Source organism: Peromyscus leucopus, chromosome 3, assembly GCF_004664715.2.
Source record: "Peromyscus leucopus breed LL Stock chromosome 3, UCI_PerLeu_2.1, whole genome shotgun sequence".
NCBI classification, from domain to species: Eukaryota; Metazoa; Chordata; class Mammalia; order Rodentia; family Cricetidae; genus Peromyscus; species Peromyscus leucopus.
The window spans coordinates 21614338-21632968 of NC_051065.1; the positions used below are offsets into that span (position 1 = coordinate 21614338).

Below are 18631 nucleotides of genomic sequence, written 5' to 3' on the forward strand. Positions count from 1 at the left end.
TTTGCTGCCTTAACTATGGAAAGAATAGCCGCTCTGAAGGACAAGGCTTACTTTGCTTTAGAAAGGAGTAGGGCGAAGTACACACCTGGGGTCCAGGAGGTCCCTGAGCACCATTGTTTCCATCAGGACCTGGAGCACCCTAAATAAAATAGAAAGGCCGGTGGTTACACACAAGTCAGGCAGCTTAATATGCTTCAAGGCACTTTGAAAGCTAATTCCTCAAGACAAGTTTACCGTTTTTTAGGATTAAAGCAACCCATTGTAAGTTTCACCAAGTTCTAAATGGTGCTTATTGACTTTTGATGTAGTTTAAGAGAAGTCCACAGATAGAAGGCAGTTTACAAAGGACAGAGAATATCAGTACGTATTCATAACCTCTTAATCCTAATATGAATACAAGAAAGACCAGATGTATCTGTATCTTTGAATAACATGTTCTGATTTGTTATAGTTCACTGCCTTTTCCATGTTGTTAAAAATAAAGGCATTTGAGCATGGTAAAAGGACCTTTAGGGTGCCACTTGGAAAGTAACAATGATAGCAGAAGACAGCCTCAAACAAAGCACTTTTTGGGGGTGATTTCTCTGTAGAAGTTAATACCTACCCGAGCACCAGCAAGACCAGGATGACCTTTATCACCAGCTTTGCCAGGATCACCCTATTAAAAAATTATACACACATATATAATTTCATATATATACACATGTATATATAAAGGGGCCATGATCTCAAGAGGGGACCAAGTCAGAGGCAGATACAGTGGAGGGGTTGGAGGGAGAGAAGGCAAGAGGGAAATGATGGTGCAATAAACAGAACATGAAAAAATTATATGTTCAATTTTCCCTGACAATTTTGAAATGTTGATTTTGTTGCTTGTTTGTGTATTTTTCTGACATTTCTCAGCTTTGAATTTATTATCCAAGGCATGCTCCAACACTGTGAAGCTCTGTACAGAAAGGACTCTGTTTGTGGAGGTGTGCAACTCAAGTAGGTTTCCAGCAGGGTATGAGGCCACAATGGAGGTAAGCTTTCATGGAATGAGTGCTCTACACCTTTCTTGTGTTGAAAGGCTCTGCCTTGAGGTAAACTGCTGAGGACCAGGAGAGAAATGTGAGACTGTGGCTGAGATGTGGTAAAGATGTATTGAGGGAGGGGGAGTCATGATCCTTACAGATGGGCCTTTGGGTCCAGGGAATCCAATGTTGCCAGCTTCACCTCTTGCTCCAGCGGGGCCAATTGGGCCAGGTCTGCCGTCAATGCCAGGGAGACCCTGAAACCAGAGTTTAAAGTCTACTTACCATCCCTATGGTTTCCTGCTTAGGATGTTTTCACATGATGGAACAGGGTAGTTTGCTGAATGCACAAAACTTCCCCTATAAGGTGTCAATAAATTATGACTCCATTTCCTTGTTCTTAATAGGATGTCAGTGTAGAGACAGGCAGTTCAATCTCATATGTATGCAATTTGCCCCCTTCCTTCCCTTTCCATCCCCCTGTCACCTGCTTCAATTTCTCCAGTCATGGTTCCTTATCCCTTCTCTGCTTTCGGTCCTGCATCCATTTAGACTCACTAATTAGAATCTATTACCTTCTGTTCCCAGATGATGTAGAGGTGGCTGATATTTATTTTCAATGTATTCATGGATAAATAAGGCACAAAAATAGACTTGATGAGGGTGCAATAAGTGTTCTTGAAAATGTAATGGAAAATGAGCAATACTTACCACAGGTCCTTCTTTACCAGCTGGGCCAACATTTCCAGGAGACCCAGGAAGACCCTGTAAAATGAATGAGGGTCCTTTCATATTGGTACTTCAGCTCCCACACTCAAGGCTCAAATTAATTGAAATCTCACACAGCACTATGTCCTCACTTCTTGTCTGTTGCCGAGGGTGAATCATTATTAATATTAGCCTTGCTGGAAAGTACAAAAAGAACTCTGAAATCTTTCTTCTATTTTTTTTGTGTGTCTTCCTTTGTATTTTATTTCTGTGCAACTGATCCATTTAAAGGTATCAGAAGAAACTGTTAAGCAACATACGGTATGGGCAAAATGTACCATGCTATTCACTCCATGATAGGAAGAGAAAAAACAACTAATACTTTTGGCAAGCAATTTCCAAGGTGGATTTTTTTATTACTATATTTGATGTTCCCTATTACTTGTTTATAGTATGAAATTACAGTTGATATTCACCCATAAGAGATAATGGAGCCAAAAAAAAATGATTCCATTGCTATGGATTTGAGTAAATCTGTATCAAAAGGTCCCTCTTCTATAGCTGGTGTGATGCTGAATACATTATAGCATTTTATGATTGCTGGAAAAATGGTTTCACCTATGAATCTAATAAACTAATAATGTATAGCCTTAATATATTTCATGAATTCCTTATAGAAAAGCTACAAAATAAGATAAAAGATGTGTGCTGATAAGAGAACCAAACTAATTTGAATATTTTAAAATAGATCTAGCTTTCCAAAACCTTCATAGTCACTGATTCAAGTAATACACAGGACACCTATGCACTAGCCAAACACACAGAAACTTCCATGGAGCTTTGATAAAGTAAAATAAAAAAGTAAGCATCAACAAGTCTACTAATAAGCTTACTTTACAATGTTTTTGTTGTTACCATCAGTGTTCAGAAGCCCTTTAAAGAAGGCACCGATTCTAGACAGGCCTTTATGAGGATTTATCTGAAACTTACTCTGGGACCCATGAGACCAGGCTCCCCAGGGCGACCAGCATCTCCATTGGGACCTCGGACTCCGGCAGGACCACTTGAGCCACGATTGCCAGGAGGGCCCTGTTAATGGGAGAGGGGCTGAATAAGGGGGCTGGTAATGTAATGCTGAGGACGTCCTCTGTACCAGCATTGCCACGGTCCTTCCTGGTAAATGACTGAAGGCCAACTTACCATAACACCAGCTCTGCCATCAGCTCCAGGAAGACCACGAGAACCAGGGCTGCCCTGTAGGAAAGGACATGGGGGATTAGAGAAACCTTTGAACCTCACAGGGTAGAGTTTACAAACACAGGGCGTGATTTCTTCTGAGAGGAAGATATCGCTGCACACCAAGCCAAGGCGTCTTACCCAAACGCCAAGGGGATGCACAGATAAGCATCTGGCAAAAATAGGTCAACATTGTTTCCAGACCAATTTAATACCATACCAAACTGAGAGTCACTGATTTAATAAAACAGATGGAAGGCAGATGCTCTTTCATCTAGGAAATACACACAGAAATTCTGACCACTTCCCAGCCAAGGGGAGGCATGATAGTCTTGCTGTGTCTGTCTGGAGTATTCAGAACTTACTCTCAGCCCTGGAGGCCCTCCAGGGCCTGCAGATCCAGGTTCACCAGGGGACCCCCTCTTTCCTTCTTCACCACTAGGGCCAGGAGGACCTTGGGCTCCAGCAGAACCCTATTCAATAAAAAAGAATAAGAAGAGTAGAAAAATATTTTTATATCATATTTAGCCACTGGAATTGGATTGAAAACTGGTAAGGCTCAATGAACACAATTGTGATTATGAAACCACTTACAGGCTCGCCCTTGTTACCAGTCTCTCCCTTGGAGCCAGCTGGACCGGGTTCACCCTAAGAACCGAGAGAAACAATGGTCACATGACAGAAAGTGTGTCAACAGTCTCCAGCAGACAAGTCTCTTGGGACGTTTAAGCTAAAGTCATCTGAAGAATCCATACGTAGGAAAATGATACTGGACGGTTAAGATTCACACATGGTGTTGACCTCATCTACCTTTTTTTTTTTTTAGGCTGCTAAGCTAGCAGAAGGAAGGTGACGGAGAGTGTGTGTATGTGCAGAGGGACGGTGACGAAGAGTGTGTGTGTGCAGAGGGACTGTGACGGAACGCAACACAGCAACACAAGAAATATAAACGTTTGCAAAACGTTACAGAAGGAAGACAAAAAATTGCGAGAAAAAGTCAAGGAACATATAAACCACTAAAGCTAGTATCTCAGGATATGGACGTCCTGGTGGCGACCACTTACAACAAGGCCTCTGGCACCGGTCGCACCAGCAGCACCGACGGGGCCAGGAATGCCACGGGGCCCAGGGAGACCAGGAGCCCCAGCCACGCCAGGGAGGCCCTGTGGGGGGAGAAAAACCGACCGTCAGGGGGCAGCAGGCTGCAGAGGCAGCCTTAGGTAAGTGCCTCTCACCCGGAGCTCGAACCCGGAGCCGCCAAGGGCCAACTCCCCAGTTGTACTTACAGCAGCGCCCTTGGCGCCAGTGAGGCCATTGGCTCCAGGGTTGCCCTGCAGGGAGGTGAGGGGGAAGAGGAAAAGGAAACAACAACAACAAAAAAATCACTGAATTAGAGCATTTCTTACCTTCCCTGAGCCCACCTTTGGTCTTTCTACTCAAAGATGTTAATGTCAACGACTACTTACAGGAGGTCCAACGGGGCCAGAAAGACCTGGAAGACCCACTTCACCACGGGGACCAGCAGGACCAGAAGGGCCGGGGTTACCAACAGGCCCAAGTTCACCCTAAGAATGGAAGAAACAGCGGGGAATTAGCAGTCAATAATGAAACAGCACGTGTCTGTTATTATAGCACCAAATTTTAGGGAATTTCTTCAGGAGAGCAACCACTTAGCTGGTCTGGCATGTTATCACGAAGTTTAGGGTTGACTTTCTAATTTGCAAGCTTAGCTCTGACTTTCTGGCATTACCCCTCCCTCAGCTGTGACTCGGTCTCCACGTGAGTGGTCTCCACTCAGGCCCCCCTAACTTGGGAAGCACATTCTATAAGGAGTCAGTTGCTAGGCTGCTGCTGCTCTGTCTGTACACAGTGTGCAAGCACAGAGAGGCGTGTTGCAAACTTAGACTGAGAAAACTCTTTTGTTCCTGTTTAGAGGGCGAGGCTGACTGAGGGAATTGCTATGAAATTGTCTCTCTTCCTGCAAACAGTACTGATATTTCATATTATGCTAAAGAATCTATCAAGGTGGGAACAGCAATCAGTGTTTTTACCTTGGGACCAGGAGCACCTGGAAAACCAGGAGGGCCAGCAGATCCAATGGGACCCTGAAATCGAAGCAGAAATTTCCCTGAAGTAGATGAGGAAAACAAGCAGGAAGTTCTATTAAGGAGAGACTTCGAGGTCTCCAAACATAGGATGAGTTTTATTTTATGCATCATTCAGTAGCTCCAGGAATTTGAAATAGCCTCGGCTACTTATAAATGGAGACTGCCAAAGACCTCAGGGAACATTTGGCAAAAGTGTTCAAAATTATATCACTTCATAAAAGTTAGGGAAGATAGCTCTGGCCCCACTTTCAAGCCTTTCAACACCCCAGTGTCAGAACTTACAGCAGGGCCGACAGGACCAACGCTGCCATCACTCCCACGGGCTCCCTATGAAGGAAGAAAAGATGGACAGTCAGGGGGAGGTCAAACAGCTGGCATTAGACAGTGTTGTAAGAAGACTTAAAAAGAAGAAAAAAGCTGGACCACTTACAGCTGGACCAGGGGCTCCGACTCGTCCTCTCTCTCCAGGAAGCCCACGGGCTCCCTAGAAGCAGAAATGTTGTTAGGAAAATCCAGAATCTTAAAAAGTCACAGGCAGCATGTAACTTTGCTCAATTTCTAACACATACAACAATTCACTAAAAATACAAGTCTCGTTCTAACACCAGGTAAAAGTTGAATATGCAGAGGGACGTAAGAAAAATATCAAGGATACAATGCCAAGGGAAATGGTAATTAGCAACAACTTGAAAGACATTTCAAGATGCAGAGAGTGCACATTTAGGTTTCCAGTGAACTGATCAATACTTACTGCTTGCCCTGGGGTTCCGTTTTCACCAGGGGCACCAGGTTCACCCTATATGCGGAAGAAAAATTGAGTCTGTGTTCATTATATATACCAGTTTTTACCCTCTTATGTCAGTTTGAGCCTTTCATACATTTTAAAACATCTTTTTATACATTTAGATTGTTTCTCAATGGTCTCATACACATGTTTTTTTTTTTTTTTAAATATAAGAGTTCTATTTAAGTATGTAAAAGGTTGTGATTATTTGGTTGTACTCCTCTCCAATTTTCTCTTTACATTCTATACATTTGGAACCAGCTCCAGAGATTAGGAATATTATTTAAAAAGAGAAGACAAAGGATACATTTTCTTTCTTTCTGTACAATTAAATTTATCTTCCTCAAAGATATTTGAATGATATTGGAATGCTCAGTGTTATCATTTTCATTGAGATACATGGAGAGTCTAAGCATCCTAATAGTTTTTAGAGCCATCAAATTTGGTTCTGATTGTGAGTGCTAGGCAGTGGTAGGTAGTTTCCTACTCGGGGGATCGAGAACTTTTCTTCAAGATATTCTAGTTTAGAGAGAGATGCTGAGGAATAAACCCAAGGCTTGGCACACGCTAAGCAAGCGCTCTACCACTGAGCTGCTTCCCCAGCCTTGGGTCGAAGACTCCATGGGAAGAGTGTTCTTAAGGAATGAGTAGCATGGGATTTCTTGAGTTTGCTTTTCTAACCACTAGAGGAATGACTGGGCCAGTCACCAGCTCTCCCTGACCTCAGTTTTCCCCAGCCACAAAATGAGGGCACCTACAAATATACCTTTCAGCTCTAATATTTTACCTTGTTGTGATTAGTAGTCTGAGCTATAGTACTGGGCTCGTGGGAGAATGGGTTTGACCTTATCCACTTGTGTGGCAGCTGGAAAGCTAGACCAGATTCTCCATATTCATGTTCGTCTCTGGCCCCGCTAGCGTTCCTTACTCATTAATTTGTAATTACGTTGGTATTCACTTTAATATCACATTATCTCCTTAATAGGAAAGAGAACATTTTATGGTTGGGAACGCTGTCAGGGAAGGGGCTAAGCCAAGAGATAACACACTTCTGAGACTTTAATTACCTAATTAAAAATTTTTTGAGTGTGCACAGATAAATCAGAGGAAAGAGGTTGAAAAATGTATTGTGACATGAATGTACATACCTAATTAGTGCAAGCCAAGGGAGGATTTACACTTTAAAGTAGCACACTATGCTCTAATACTTGGTTATATGTTTATTTACCTTTGTTTTGGCTACAGAGACCGAGTGACATTGCAAGAGGAGGAGAGGAGATGGGGAAGAAAATAATAACACTAGTTTTCATTTGATTATTTAAATAAACATTAAGTTAAATATTAGTAATTGGCTTTTTGTCATAGGCTCTCAGTGTTCTACCACTGAGGGATTTGAAGGATAGGTGAGGAGACAAGATATTTTTTGAAATGCAGGTTGTCACCAGTAAAATAGCCTTTTTGATAGTAATGACAGATTTAAAGGAATTGCTTATAAACCGTGTCCTGAACTCAGTATTTACCTTCACACCCTGTGCACCAGGCTGTCCCTTCAGTCCATCCAGACCATTGTGTCCCTGAAAGGCAATGGGCACTTTAAAAATGCTGTCATGCTGTAATTTCCATCTTTGCAATTATTATGTCTCTTGGACAGATCCCGTGGCTGCTAAACTAGAACAGAGTCCAATGTCCCAGCTCAAGTGAGCTGGTTGCACTACCCTGGGTCAGTCACTTCATCTGCATGCAGGTGAGAGGGAAGGATGCTGGACAAGCTTCCTTACGTCCTTGTCCTCCTAACCATTTTATGGTTTTCAGATACTTCTAACTACTTAAAAATAATCCGTAATTTACCCAGTTTTTGGTGAGTTTTGGCTCTGCTTAAATTTCTAGCAGTTTCAAAATTCAGAGATGTGGAAACTAGGATCTGTTCCCAGGAATGTAAATACAATGGAGTTCTTCCCGCCCCCAGCCCACCCCCATCAGCATTTGCGTTTTTCTCATTTAGATGGAGACTGTCCTCACCCGAATGCCTTTGAAGCCAGGAAGTCCAGGAGTTCCCGGGAAACCACGAGCACCCTGGGAAAAAAGACAATTCAGAACCAAGTGAATAAGGTTTTTCTTAGAAGTTAAAAGGCAATGCTTTCCTCTTTCCAAATCAATTCTCTCCTCAAAGCTCAAGTTTGGAATCAAAGGCTGGTGTGTTGTAAGCATGGAGTCACAAAGCAACAGCTATGATATGAGAAACAAAGATGGCGGCATTTGTAGAAAACGTAGTTTAGCTTTTCATAGTCTGCATTCCTTCCTTGGTTCTTTCCCTTGCCTTTAATCCATGCCACAAGTGTGAGTGGCATCTGTCCCACCATCAGATGCATGCTCCCTTACAACCGACTCTGGACTACACATTGTTGTCCATGACCTCACCTGTGGTCCGACAACTCCTCTCTCGCCGGGTCGTCCAGGTTTCCCAGGGTGACCCTAAAACGTGAAAGCAGCATAGAAAATGTGAAAGCAGCCTTTACTTGGGAAACCGTGAGGAGAGAAAGGTGCACCTAAGACTGTGGACTCAAACACATGTTTAATTAACAATCATATCTCTTAAGTACAAGCAAGTTAATTAGTATTTCATTAAAGTAATATTTCCCATATGGGGAGGCTCATGTTAAGTATATTGAGCCTTCAGCATAGAACTTAATTTGGATTTACATGCTTCTGTTGAGATGGGAGTATTTAAAAGTTGTTTTGGAAGAGCTTGAGAATAAACACTTACATCCTCACCAGCCTTGCCAGGAGGACCAGCTGGACCACGAGAACCTGCAGGACCCTAAGGAAATGGAGATGCATTGTGAGATGAAGACTGTTCACAAACCTCCCAGCAAAGACTTTTTTTTTTCCACACAGGGAGAAAATGTTCTCACCGTTTGACCAGGTTCTCCAGGCTCACCAGCAGGTCCTTGGAAACCTTGAGGGCCCTAAGGTAGGGGAGAAGGAACATTTATTTACTTATTTGGAAGTTATGAAATCAAGCTCAGATCACTGCACATGGTAGACAAGTACTTTGTCCTTGAGCAGCATCCCCATCTCGTGAGAGTAATGCTTAACCTTGTATTTTATGTAAGAATGATTGTAAGATTTTGGTACTTACGGGGGCTCCAACAGCACCAGGAGGGCCTCTGGGTCCCATTAAGCCCTGCCAAGAGCATACACATGGTTAGTGCTAAGAACTCAGGTCCTTGTTTGGAGTAGCGTTAGCTGAACTGGGAAAACTAGAGTTAGAAACAGTACTGCTGAGCTGCTGGCTGTTTTCGATGGACAGATGAGCAAAACCATCCTAGTGTTATTTCATAGTTTTTTTTTTCTCCTTCCCAAAGAAGCATTTAAGAACCCAAATTTGCTGTACCCCCCACCCTTTCTTGTCCTTCACTTCTTTTTTCATTCAGGACTCTGAGAATTGTATGGGGGAAGCCACAAGTTCCTCAAGCTGTGAAACGGGGCATCGGGAGAGTGTTCGGGGCAGTGAGGTGAATTGATCTTTGCACCAGAACAGAAGATATAATGGCTGACAAATCGTTTCAGTTAGTTCTCTTCGTCCTATGTCATCTCTCCATGTCATACTTAGTTAAGAAATTGATACCTCTATTGTCACAGGGGCATAAATTGAAAAGGATCAAAATTCCTTCTTAATGATTAAAAGGAGGTTTATTATAACCGTAAAGCTCCTTTCAGGGCTGTTGGTGACTGACGAAAATGTCAAGCAAAAGGGGATGTAATGAGGGATGAAGGAAAAATCAATGATTATTGAGGCAGCCTATTGGAAGAATCTATCATAGGATATTGAAAACATAACACAAACGACAGTGGTTTGTTTTCCTTTTTCTTCAGGAACACAAATGAAAGGTAAAACAGAATATTATGAGCTTTTGAGCTAAATGTGGTTTTCTTTAGCCTCTGCAGTAACCAAGCCTGAGTATTGTATGGGATTGTGTCATCCAACTGTAGGACCCACTCCTCACACAGCTGGAAATACCTCCTGCCCAAGTTCTGAGTAATTTGTTCATAATAGATCAACCATGAGGACTCTGCAGTGAGCTTATCTACTTTATTAAATGACTATAGTGAGACAATACATATTTTATTTAAAGAAGCACATTATTTTAATTATGGAAATTATTTATTTTGTTTTAGAAATTGCTTCAGTGTTAAAAAGAAGCTGTCGCTCTTCAATAAAAATATTTTTTAGGTATCCATTAAGTATAATTTTCTTTGACATCATGAATTTTTAATTATATTTATTCATCTTTCCATGTATTTGCAACAACTTCATTTACATAAAGGATATTTTATTTTGTGGAGGCTGTAAGATGAACTATGATTAATTCAGAAAAGGACCCTATGGGGTTTGGTAGTTATTGATTTTCTAACATGGAAAATTATTTTAACACTTTAGTGCTGCCTATCCTCTCTATTTGTTAAACACATATCTGTTGATTGCACATGTCTGTGTCAAGTGTGTAGATGTACCAACTTAAATTATATTTCACTGATATTTTAAAGTGAAATATTTTGCTTGATTCTCCCCAGAGAGAGGCTTTAAAGACAAGAAAATCTGTAATCCATATTAATTTCTTCCAGCTTTTGTCCACCATTTTAATTTTTAAAATAAAGTGACATCTACTTCTGCTCTATTTCCCACTTTGTCTCTTCTTGAGAAATGGGTTCTACTTTACAGCTGAGTAATGTCCAGCATTAGCAGAAACATCTCATTTCAAATGTCCAATATAAACAAAGCCAAAAGAATGCTTACATCTTTCATTTCAGAAATGAACATTTTAAATTACCGGGAAAATCAGGAAATTGGAAGTCATCAATTAAAGCTACATTATTTCCCGAGTGAGAGTTTTAATTTACAGAAAATATTGTCTTGCCCTTATAGTACATTAGTTTATTTCGGCCCATTAGCTTCAGAATATCTTGTGACGATAGAGCACCAACGTAGGGCCCAGGTAAAAGTTGTATTTTAAAGACCATGATAACTAACAGATAAATGCCTTTGGAAAACATAATTAGAATCACCAACTTGTGTGCTTGCATATTAAATTCTACGTAGTTAATCAATCTAATGTTTTTATTTCTGGGACATTTTCATTCTCTCTTATAAACTATTATATATTTTTCATGATTATGTCTATTTTTTCCCTATTACATCTCAGTGATGTTTGGTAGAAGCTTCATTTGTTCGCTAGGTCATAAATCATTACAAAAATGACAGGATGCGTGCTGATGACATAAATGCTACACTCGACTCATTCTCTTCTATATTGGATTTTAATAACTAGACAAGAAAAGGAATTTTCATCAGAATGGAAAAAAAGAAACACTCCTTATATCATTAAGTCCTTGAGGGTGAGCCAGAGGGTGAGGTCATTTGCTGCTGGCTGAGTAAATCAATTTAGTAGTAAATTAAGAATAGTGTAGTTCTGAACCTGTTGGGGGCACCTCTTAAATACTTGTGATGAAGGACGTGTTCTATTCAAGGACTAACTACATGAGCCATATGTTGTCTCTCAAGCATCGTGCCTACAGGTTAAGTCTGTCCTTAACTACCTGAGTGATTTTGGGAAAAAGGCCCCAGACTCTCCAGCCACAAGATGAAAGGGTTGAAGCAGAACTTGATGGCCCTTCCCAACAGGTTCATGGAGCATAACCAGTCCCTGCTCCTCAGTGCTGCTTCACAGCTTAAGGAATGTGGAAAGATAAAAAAAAAAAACCAAACGTGTAGATGTTAATCTTTTGATTGAACTGATCTGCCTGAGTTATGGTCAGTATGTCCAAAGATTATTTCTTAGACATAAAAAGCTGACCTTTTTATGAGGCATGTTTGTAGAGAAAATTGAAACTCCTAACCTTGACTTGAATTTTGATATCTAAGTGTAGAAAAGGGAGTTGTTTTCACTTATCTAAGTATGGAGTGTTAACTATCATTGTGGCGTTTAACATCAAGTTTCTATACAAGCCTTTTTTCCCCTTCTAGGATAAAAAGACACAAGCATACCATTGGTCCAGGGCCAGATGAAACTCCTTTGTCAGAATACTGAGCACCAAATTTCTGGAGGGGTAAAGCACACACACAAGTATAAATGTCAAATGGTCATACACTTCTATTTTCCATTCTGCTTTTAATAAATTTCCTGATAGCATTGAAAGAGAGCCATGTTTTAAGTAGAAATGACTTAGAATTCAGTACTGAGTCCCCAGCTGTCACCTACCTCTAGAGTAAGGAGGAATGGCTTCCTCAACCTTCACAGTCCCCCAGAACCCTCACCACTGAAGCAGAGTTCAGGGGAACAGGCTGTACTAGCAGCCTCTGCCTTAGCCCACAAGCCGCTAAGACACTTCCTTGTTCTGGCTGGAGTTTCAGAAAAGGATATAAAGAGTTTTCAAGTTATAGGAAAATTAAAATGCCCCTTAGAAGATTAAGCTTTTAAGAAATAGTTCACAGTAATAACTTCCCTGTTAAAGATCTCCCTTGGAGTGGTAGCTGTATTAAAGAAGGTGCTTTTTAATACACTCAGTAGATAAGCAATCATAATAAGATCTTTGGGAGAGAAAGGTCTTATTTTACTGGCATACAGTTGGGTATTAGAATCAGAATTCTGATTCCTAGTGCTAACCAATTAAGCAGCTATGTTTTCCTTCCTGCCGTGAGGCCATTTGGCACTCATACCATTGTCAAAGACATAAAGCTAGAAGAAGATATTAATGAAGAAGGGAAATGTACTTTTCTTAAATTAGTTTCAAGCAAATTAAACCTAAGACCGCTTTGAATGTTGGTTCAGCAGACTCCAAGCCAAGGAGAATAAAGAGTGTCGGTTGTTTGTGAAATTGCTTAAGATCAGGGGCTTCACTTATGTAATTCAGTCTAATCAAACTCTTTAATAATGCAACACCTCTCATTTGTGCCTTACTGATAAAAGATATTAAATCCCCAAATTAAATAATGGTGCTGATGGCTGCAGCTAACTTCAGTGAACACAAAGACCCAGCCTGTAATTGACAAGGCCTCAAAAAGAGGACAGGCAAAGCAGAACCTTGAATGAAGAAACTAAAGAAATAAGATAAACTATACGAATTTCCAAGTAGAAGATTTTTTCCTTAGCTGCTAAAAATAAATTTCACAATTAACATTTTTCTAACAGAGCAAGACACTAAAGTCAGAAATAAGTTTAAAAAACTACTTAAGAAACCTTACCCCACTAAGACCAAAGAGACCAGGGGGGCCAGGGGGCCAGGGGGGCCAGGGGGGCCAGGGGGGCCATCGGGACCATTTGCACCATCTCTGCCTCGGGGACCTGCTGGACCCTGTCATAAAAAAAGGGAATTAGGGAAGGGTTAGAATAGCCCTGTCAAAACCTGTATAGTGTGTGAAAAGAGACCTAAGAACACATATGCTAAGGTCAGTTGTTTAGACTTGTTGATGTGAATGGGTGGAAAGATAATATGCTGTATCTGTCTTTGATTGACATTCAACATAGGTTTAATTTAGAAGGACGTTTAATGATTGATGTGTGAAGATAACAAGCAGTGGCTAACACAGGGTAGACACTGAATATTAATTCATAATGGAACTGATTCTGTGAATGTCACATGTTCCACAGTGTATAAAGAGACACTTTGTAGGTTGATGCTAGTTTCTGACTCTTGTGAAGATCAATTGTTTCAGTATGTGATTTGTGAAGAGTAGCTTAACTGATAAGATCATTTTATCACAGGATAGGAACACTGCTTTAACATTATTCATGTTGTTAGGATAATTAACTGATATAATTATACAACTAATATATTGAGTATAATGTGTGTAAGTCCACATTTTATGACAGATACAAGATAGTGTTATTTGTGTATTGGTAAAAATGTTATATAATGCAAACCATGCAAAACCATGTAGTTACACATATCAAAGAAATGTAGAACAGAATTAGCAAGTAGAATAGCAGCCTGGCTTGTACATGTATGAATAGAGACAGACAAACATGTTGCTGCCGACTGCTTCATAATTAATTCCAATCTATACAAAGGTCCTTTTTTGTTGTTGGTTTTTTTTTCCCCCAAAAGAAACAAAACATGTTACAAAGAGATTTATGTGGTAGGGGATACATTTTCATTATATATGTATTGGGCAGGTCAGATTAAAATAAGAAAGCTAGGCTTGCAAAGAATTGGGCTGCCTATAATAGTGTTTCTTTTTATGAAAGGGTAATCTTGACTGAAAGAGGATATTGATTATATATAATAATGTTCATTTGCTTCTTCTGTAGGACATTATCTACTTAAAAGGTGGTATAATTATCTGAATACATAATATTCTTACACATTGTCAGTCTTCTGTAGCTTCTAATACATAGTTATTCAAATATGGGCCAAAGCCCTTTAATGGTTCAAAAATTACATACCCTTTCTCCACGTGGTCCCCTATCTCCAGTGGGGCCCTAAAGGAAGACAAAAACAGCGAAAGGACACAGGTCTAAGTAATTTACAGTGCACAGGCAAACTTATTGTGAAAATAGTCAGCTGTTCAGACTGAGCTCACTAAAATCTTATTAAACAACAGCCGAAAGACCTGGGATAAAACAATAGATGACAGTGCGTTGTTTTTGTTAAAGCTGTGTGTAATTTTTTTTTTCCAAACTAGAGAACTAGAGGCTGCTATCGTTGCTAGTGGTCAATTCAATATTATCCATTGCATTTTTTAGTAAAATGATTGGTATAGATAAAACAACCATGTTGTTACATTTTTACTGCACACTTACAGAGTCACATCTTTACAATAAACTTTGATTTACCATTAATAATTAATACAATATTCATTCTCCCAACAGAATATAAACAAATATTTAGAAAGTCTTTTAGTAGTAGTAGGTAAATCATCAATTTATATAACATAAATGCAATTAGAGATGCTTCTGGAAGATAACAAAACTTCATTACATCAAACATTAACACTATTTTATTTTATAGTTTGGTGAATACATATTTGCATGGGTAAAATCTTAAAGTATTTTATTTCTATAATTCATATTCAAATGTAAATCATTCTGGTAATATCAGGTATTTATGGAGACACATTAGACTCTTACCTTTCTTGAAGATCCCTAGAGAAGATAAATGACTTTTATGGGAAGAATTATGTATATATCCATAGATTAAAGGTGATTAATATTTTAATATTATATACAAATATATCTATAGATGTCACTACATCATTCTCTTTCTATTATCTTAATCTAGCAATTTGAAATAAAATGTAAAATTTTACAAATAAACAAAATGTTATCTACAAAATCATATATATATACTTATATTTATATTGCAATTTTAATTCATGCACTAAAAATTTATTCCTAATTCTTTGCAAATGAATCCAAAGAAATTACAAAAAAAAAGAAAGAAGGAAACTCTTTGACTCAGTGAGATCTTGTGCTCTGAGTAGCTGATGCTAAACCCAAGCTTCAACTGGCCCAATTACTCTCCACTCCCTATGGGTATTTTATGAGACCAGCCTTACTTAGTAGCGCCACCCATTTTGGAAAATGGGGTGGGTATTTCAGTAGAAGCCAGAAAGGTTTGGACTACTATACCCCTTCACAATTTCCTTGGGAAACCAAACTGTCCAATTTCCCTCCCTAGAAAATACAATAACTACTGTGATCAAGACAATCAAAGTATGAACATCATATTTTTCTGAAAATAGTTTTACTCACCGCTTGTAAAGCTGTAGAGGAAAGAAGAAAATAAGAAATAGTTGTGATATCATCTCATTATCAGTAGCAGTAATTAACAAATGATACACAGGTTTGTAAGATTGAATTACCTGATTAAAATACCCCTTCTATTTCTTCTCAAGAATATCCTAATGACTTCCAAATTATTCAGGTCAAAAACATACCAGGGAGCAGCAGGGTGATTTGTTTACAGTTTTAATATGTAAATATATTTTGAATTAAATGGTTAATTATTTACTATTTTATAAATGCTGTGAAATATTAATGTGTCTGGAGGACATTTCTAATGCTCAGCAATTATGGGGGAAGTGGTGTAGATGAATCACTGTCTCTCACACCAATTGATTGATGAGGAAATAATTCATGGTTTAGATCACCTTTAATACATAAGAATCTAAGAACACTTCCGAGAGTATGCACCCTAAAGCAGAGTTGGTTTTTCATAAAACATTGAAGTGACTTAGTCCTTTCCCCCAAAGGTCTAATTTGCATACATGAAAGCAAATTGATTCAGGAATCTGATTTTTGTTTTAAGTAGTTCACTTAAATTAGGTAAGGTCATTTGATTAACGTGCATCGAATTTGTTACCTAAGAAGGATCATTTTTTGTAAAGAGAAAACTTGAAAAGATCTTGAAAAATAATGAAAAAAATACCTTTTTGCTACAATTGCTATAAGACGTTAAAGATTGGGTTACCTTCCTACAGTATAATAATTATAGATTAATGTGGTCTATAATTGTGGTCAGACTTGCTCCAGGATGATTCACCCCTAAAAATTGCTTGAGTTTGGTGGTCAAGAAGTATGTCATTTGGAATGAGAACATCTGTTGCAATGGTCACCATTTGGGAGGGTACACTGCCTCCAACATTAACATTTATGGGCAATTGATGAGAATTACTGTTAAATTAGATAAATGATAGGTTTAGTTTATTGTGTCCATCAGAGGAAGAGTAGTTTGCTTGAACTGATAAACAGAAGTCTTACAGCCTTACAGCCTTTGGAGACTTGCCTTTTAATTACTCAGTTATGAACCATTTTGAACAATGTGTGTTGGGCAACCTTTTTCCACACAGTGGTTGGATGTTGATTAGAAGGTACGTTGACAATCACATCTCCACCTTCCCAAGGTCTATTGTATTTTTCTGTGGGAGTCCACACTTCTACTCTCTGTTTTCATATAAAGCTAACTTGTAACACTAACATGTTCAATGCAATTCCTCCTCCGTATCCTCAGTGGGTATATGAAAGTGGATAGAGGGAACATACGTGCATCAGAAATCAGGCAATGGTAGACTCGTGGCATGTGGGTGGAGCTAGCTTTTGAAGTGCTGGGTGTGGCCAGGCATCTCTCAACCCTCATCAAGCCAACAGCTTTGTCTAGTTAAATTAGGCAGCCATTTTCAAGATGAAACCCGACTGATTTTCTTCATTCTTTCTACATCAAAGTCTAGTCATACAAGCTAGAAACGGAAAGTGGTCTTGAAGTTGGCACATTTAATTTCCATCCCACATTTTAGAAAAAGGCCCAGTTGGTTTGTTTGAAGCCACACGGCAAATGAGTAAGATACTTATGGGAAGAATTCCAGGCTCTCCAATCTCAGGCCAAGGTTGATATTTCCCAAATCTGCTGTTTTCATGTCTGAGTACTGGTGGGAACATGTTGATGGCTAACTAAACAAGAGTTGATTTTAGCTAAAAATTACCATTTCTATGACCATGAAATGAATTGGGAAGCTAATCAAAAGACCAAAGTAGAACCCTAGACACCCCACTTCTCCAGATACTCTGACTGAGACCTCCACATATGGCCCAGAAGTGTCAATCACTCTATGGACCAAGGGAGTCTTTAACTGGAAAGTCCATTAGCTTAAGGCCCGGTCCCTGTACTTTCACGTTACCCCCTCCAGGGGGCGCCTTTTCATCATTATCTCCATCAACGTCATCCAGACCAACTTTGACGCCCACAAGAAAATGGAGACGGGTGAGTTTGTATTGTTACATTAAAGGGATTTCTAAACTAGGCCTCAAGGTTCACAAGGTGGCCATGAGCACAGTTCTGGAGACTGAAGAGTGGAGTCCTCTGATTCTTTCACTCTGTCAGTAGTGTTTGTCTTATCTTGAGGCAAAATTCTTTGCCTCCTTGTGAGCGTCAACAACCTGGAGATCCAGGCCAGCTGTCTGGTTTTAAGGGAAAACTTTCCCAACTCTTGGCAACAGCCAAGCCTTCTATGTTTCCATTCTTTTAAAGTACTTTCCTTGTTTCTCTTCGCCGGGGCGTTTCCCCACAGGCCAGAGAGCATCCTCACAAGCTGTATATGGAAATGGGAGAAGTTTCCCCTTGACAGATCAGGGTGCCCATCTAGCTAGCCTCTCTCCTTCATCTCCCCCCAACAAGCGGAAGACACTTACATTGGCATGTTGCTAGGCACGAAGTTACTGCAAGCAGCAACAGAGTCCGCGTATCCACAAAGCTGAGCATGTCTACCACTTAGACATGCAGACTCCTTGTGTCGCAGAGCCCCTGGGTCACCAGCGGAGGTATCACCTGGCGAGCGCAGGCATGCAATCGTCACTGGTCCCTCCAACTTAGCCGAAACCTCCTGCTGCCGTGGTGCTAAAATAATAAAGCCCAGACCTGCTCTATTTATATGGCAAAAGTTTCTCCGATCGGTGGGTGCCTCCAAAAACGTCTCCACCAATGGGAGGGCTGGGGCCAGGGGCCCGGGCCACAGTGCTGGGAGGAGACTGCGGGGGCGCAGGGGAGGGAGCCGAGCGGGGAGGGACGTGGCCACGGGGCTTCTTAAATTGGTTCCATTCTTTTTGAGGACGTGGACACTTTTGAGGCTTTCGAGGGGAAAGTCTGACTCTGTCTGCATACCTCCGCCCTCCCCAGGCACCCGCCCTCTCCGGCTCTTGCCAAGTTGGGAACCACTTTAGGACACCTACGTGGGCACTTTACAGATCTCTGGGCAGCGGGGCAGGTGTCAAGGGACCTGGAGATCTAAG

The 18631-nt window shown here is 40.2% G+C and overlaps 1 protein-coding gene across 1 annotated transcript in view; it reads right to left on the minus strand.

The window, feature by feature from the left end:
* Col1a2 (collagen type I alpha 2 chain) overlaps positions 1-18299 on the minus strand; it is a 35443-nt gene extending 17144 nt beyond the window's left edge. Inside the window, 27 exon segments of the mRNA XM_028869796.2 lie at positions 86-139; positions 605-658; positions 1172-1270; positions 1725-1778; positions 2712-2810; positions 2922-2975; positions 3323-3430; positions 3552-3605; positions 4022-4120; positions 4244-4288; positions 4424-4522; positions 5009-5062; positions 5348-5392; positions 5496-5549; positions 5817-5861; positions 7370-7423; positions 7869-7922; positions 8268-8321; positions 8614-8667; positions 8762-8815; positions 8989-9033; positions 11896-11949; positions 13093-13130; positions 13133-13202; positions 14294-14329; positions 15602-15612; positions 18035-18299. Of these exon segments, the coding sequence (XP_028725629.1) occupies positions 86-139; positions 605-658; positions 1172-1270; positions 1725-1778; positions 2712-2810; positions 2922-2975; positions 3323-3430; positions 3552-3605; positions 4022-4120; positions 4244-4288; positions 4424-4522; positions 5009-5062; positions 5348-5392; positions 5496-5549; positions 5817-5861; positions 7370-7423; positions 7869-7922; positions 8268-8321; positions 8614-8667; positions 8762-8815; positions 8989-9033; positions 11896-11949; positions 13093-13130; positions 13133-13202; positions 14294-14329; positions 15602-15612; positions 18035-18104 (1611 nt within the window). The 5' untranslated portion in view covers positions 18105-18299.
* Between the last annotated feature and the right edge of the window lie 332 nt (positions 18300-18631).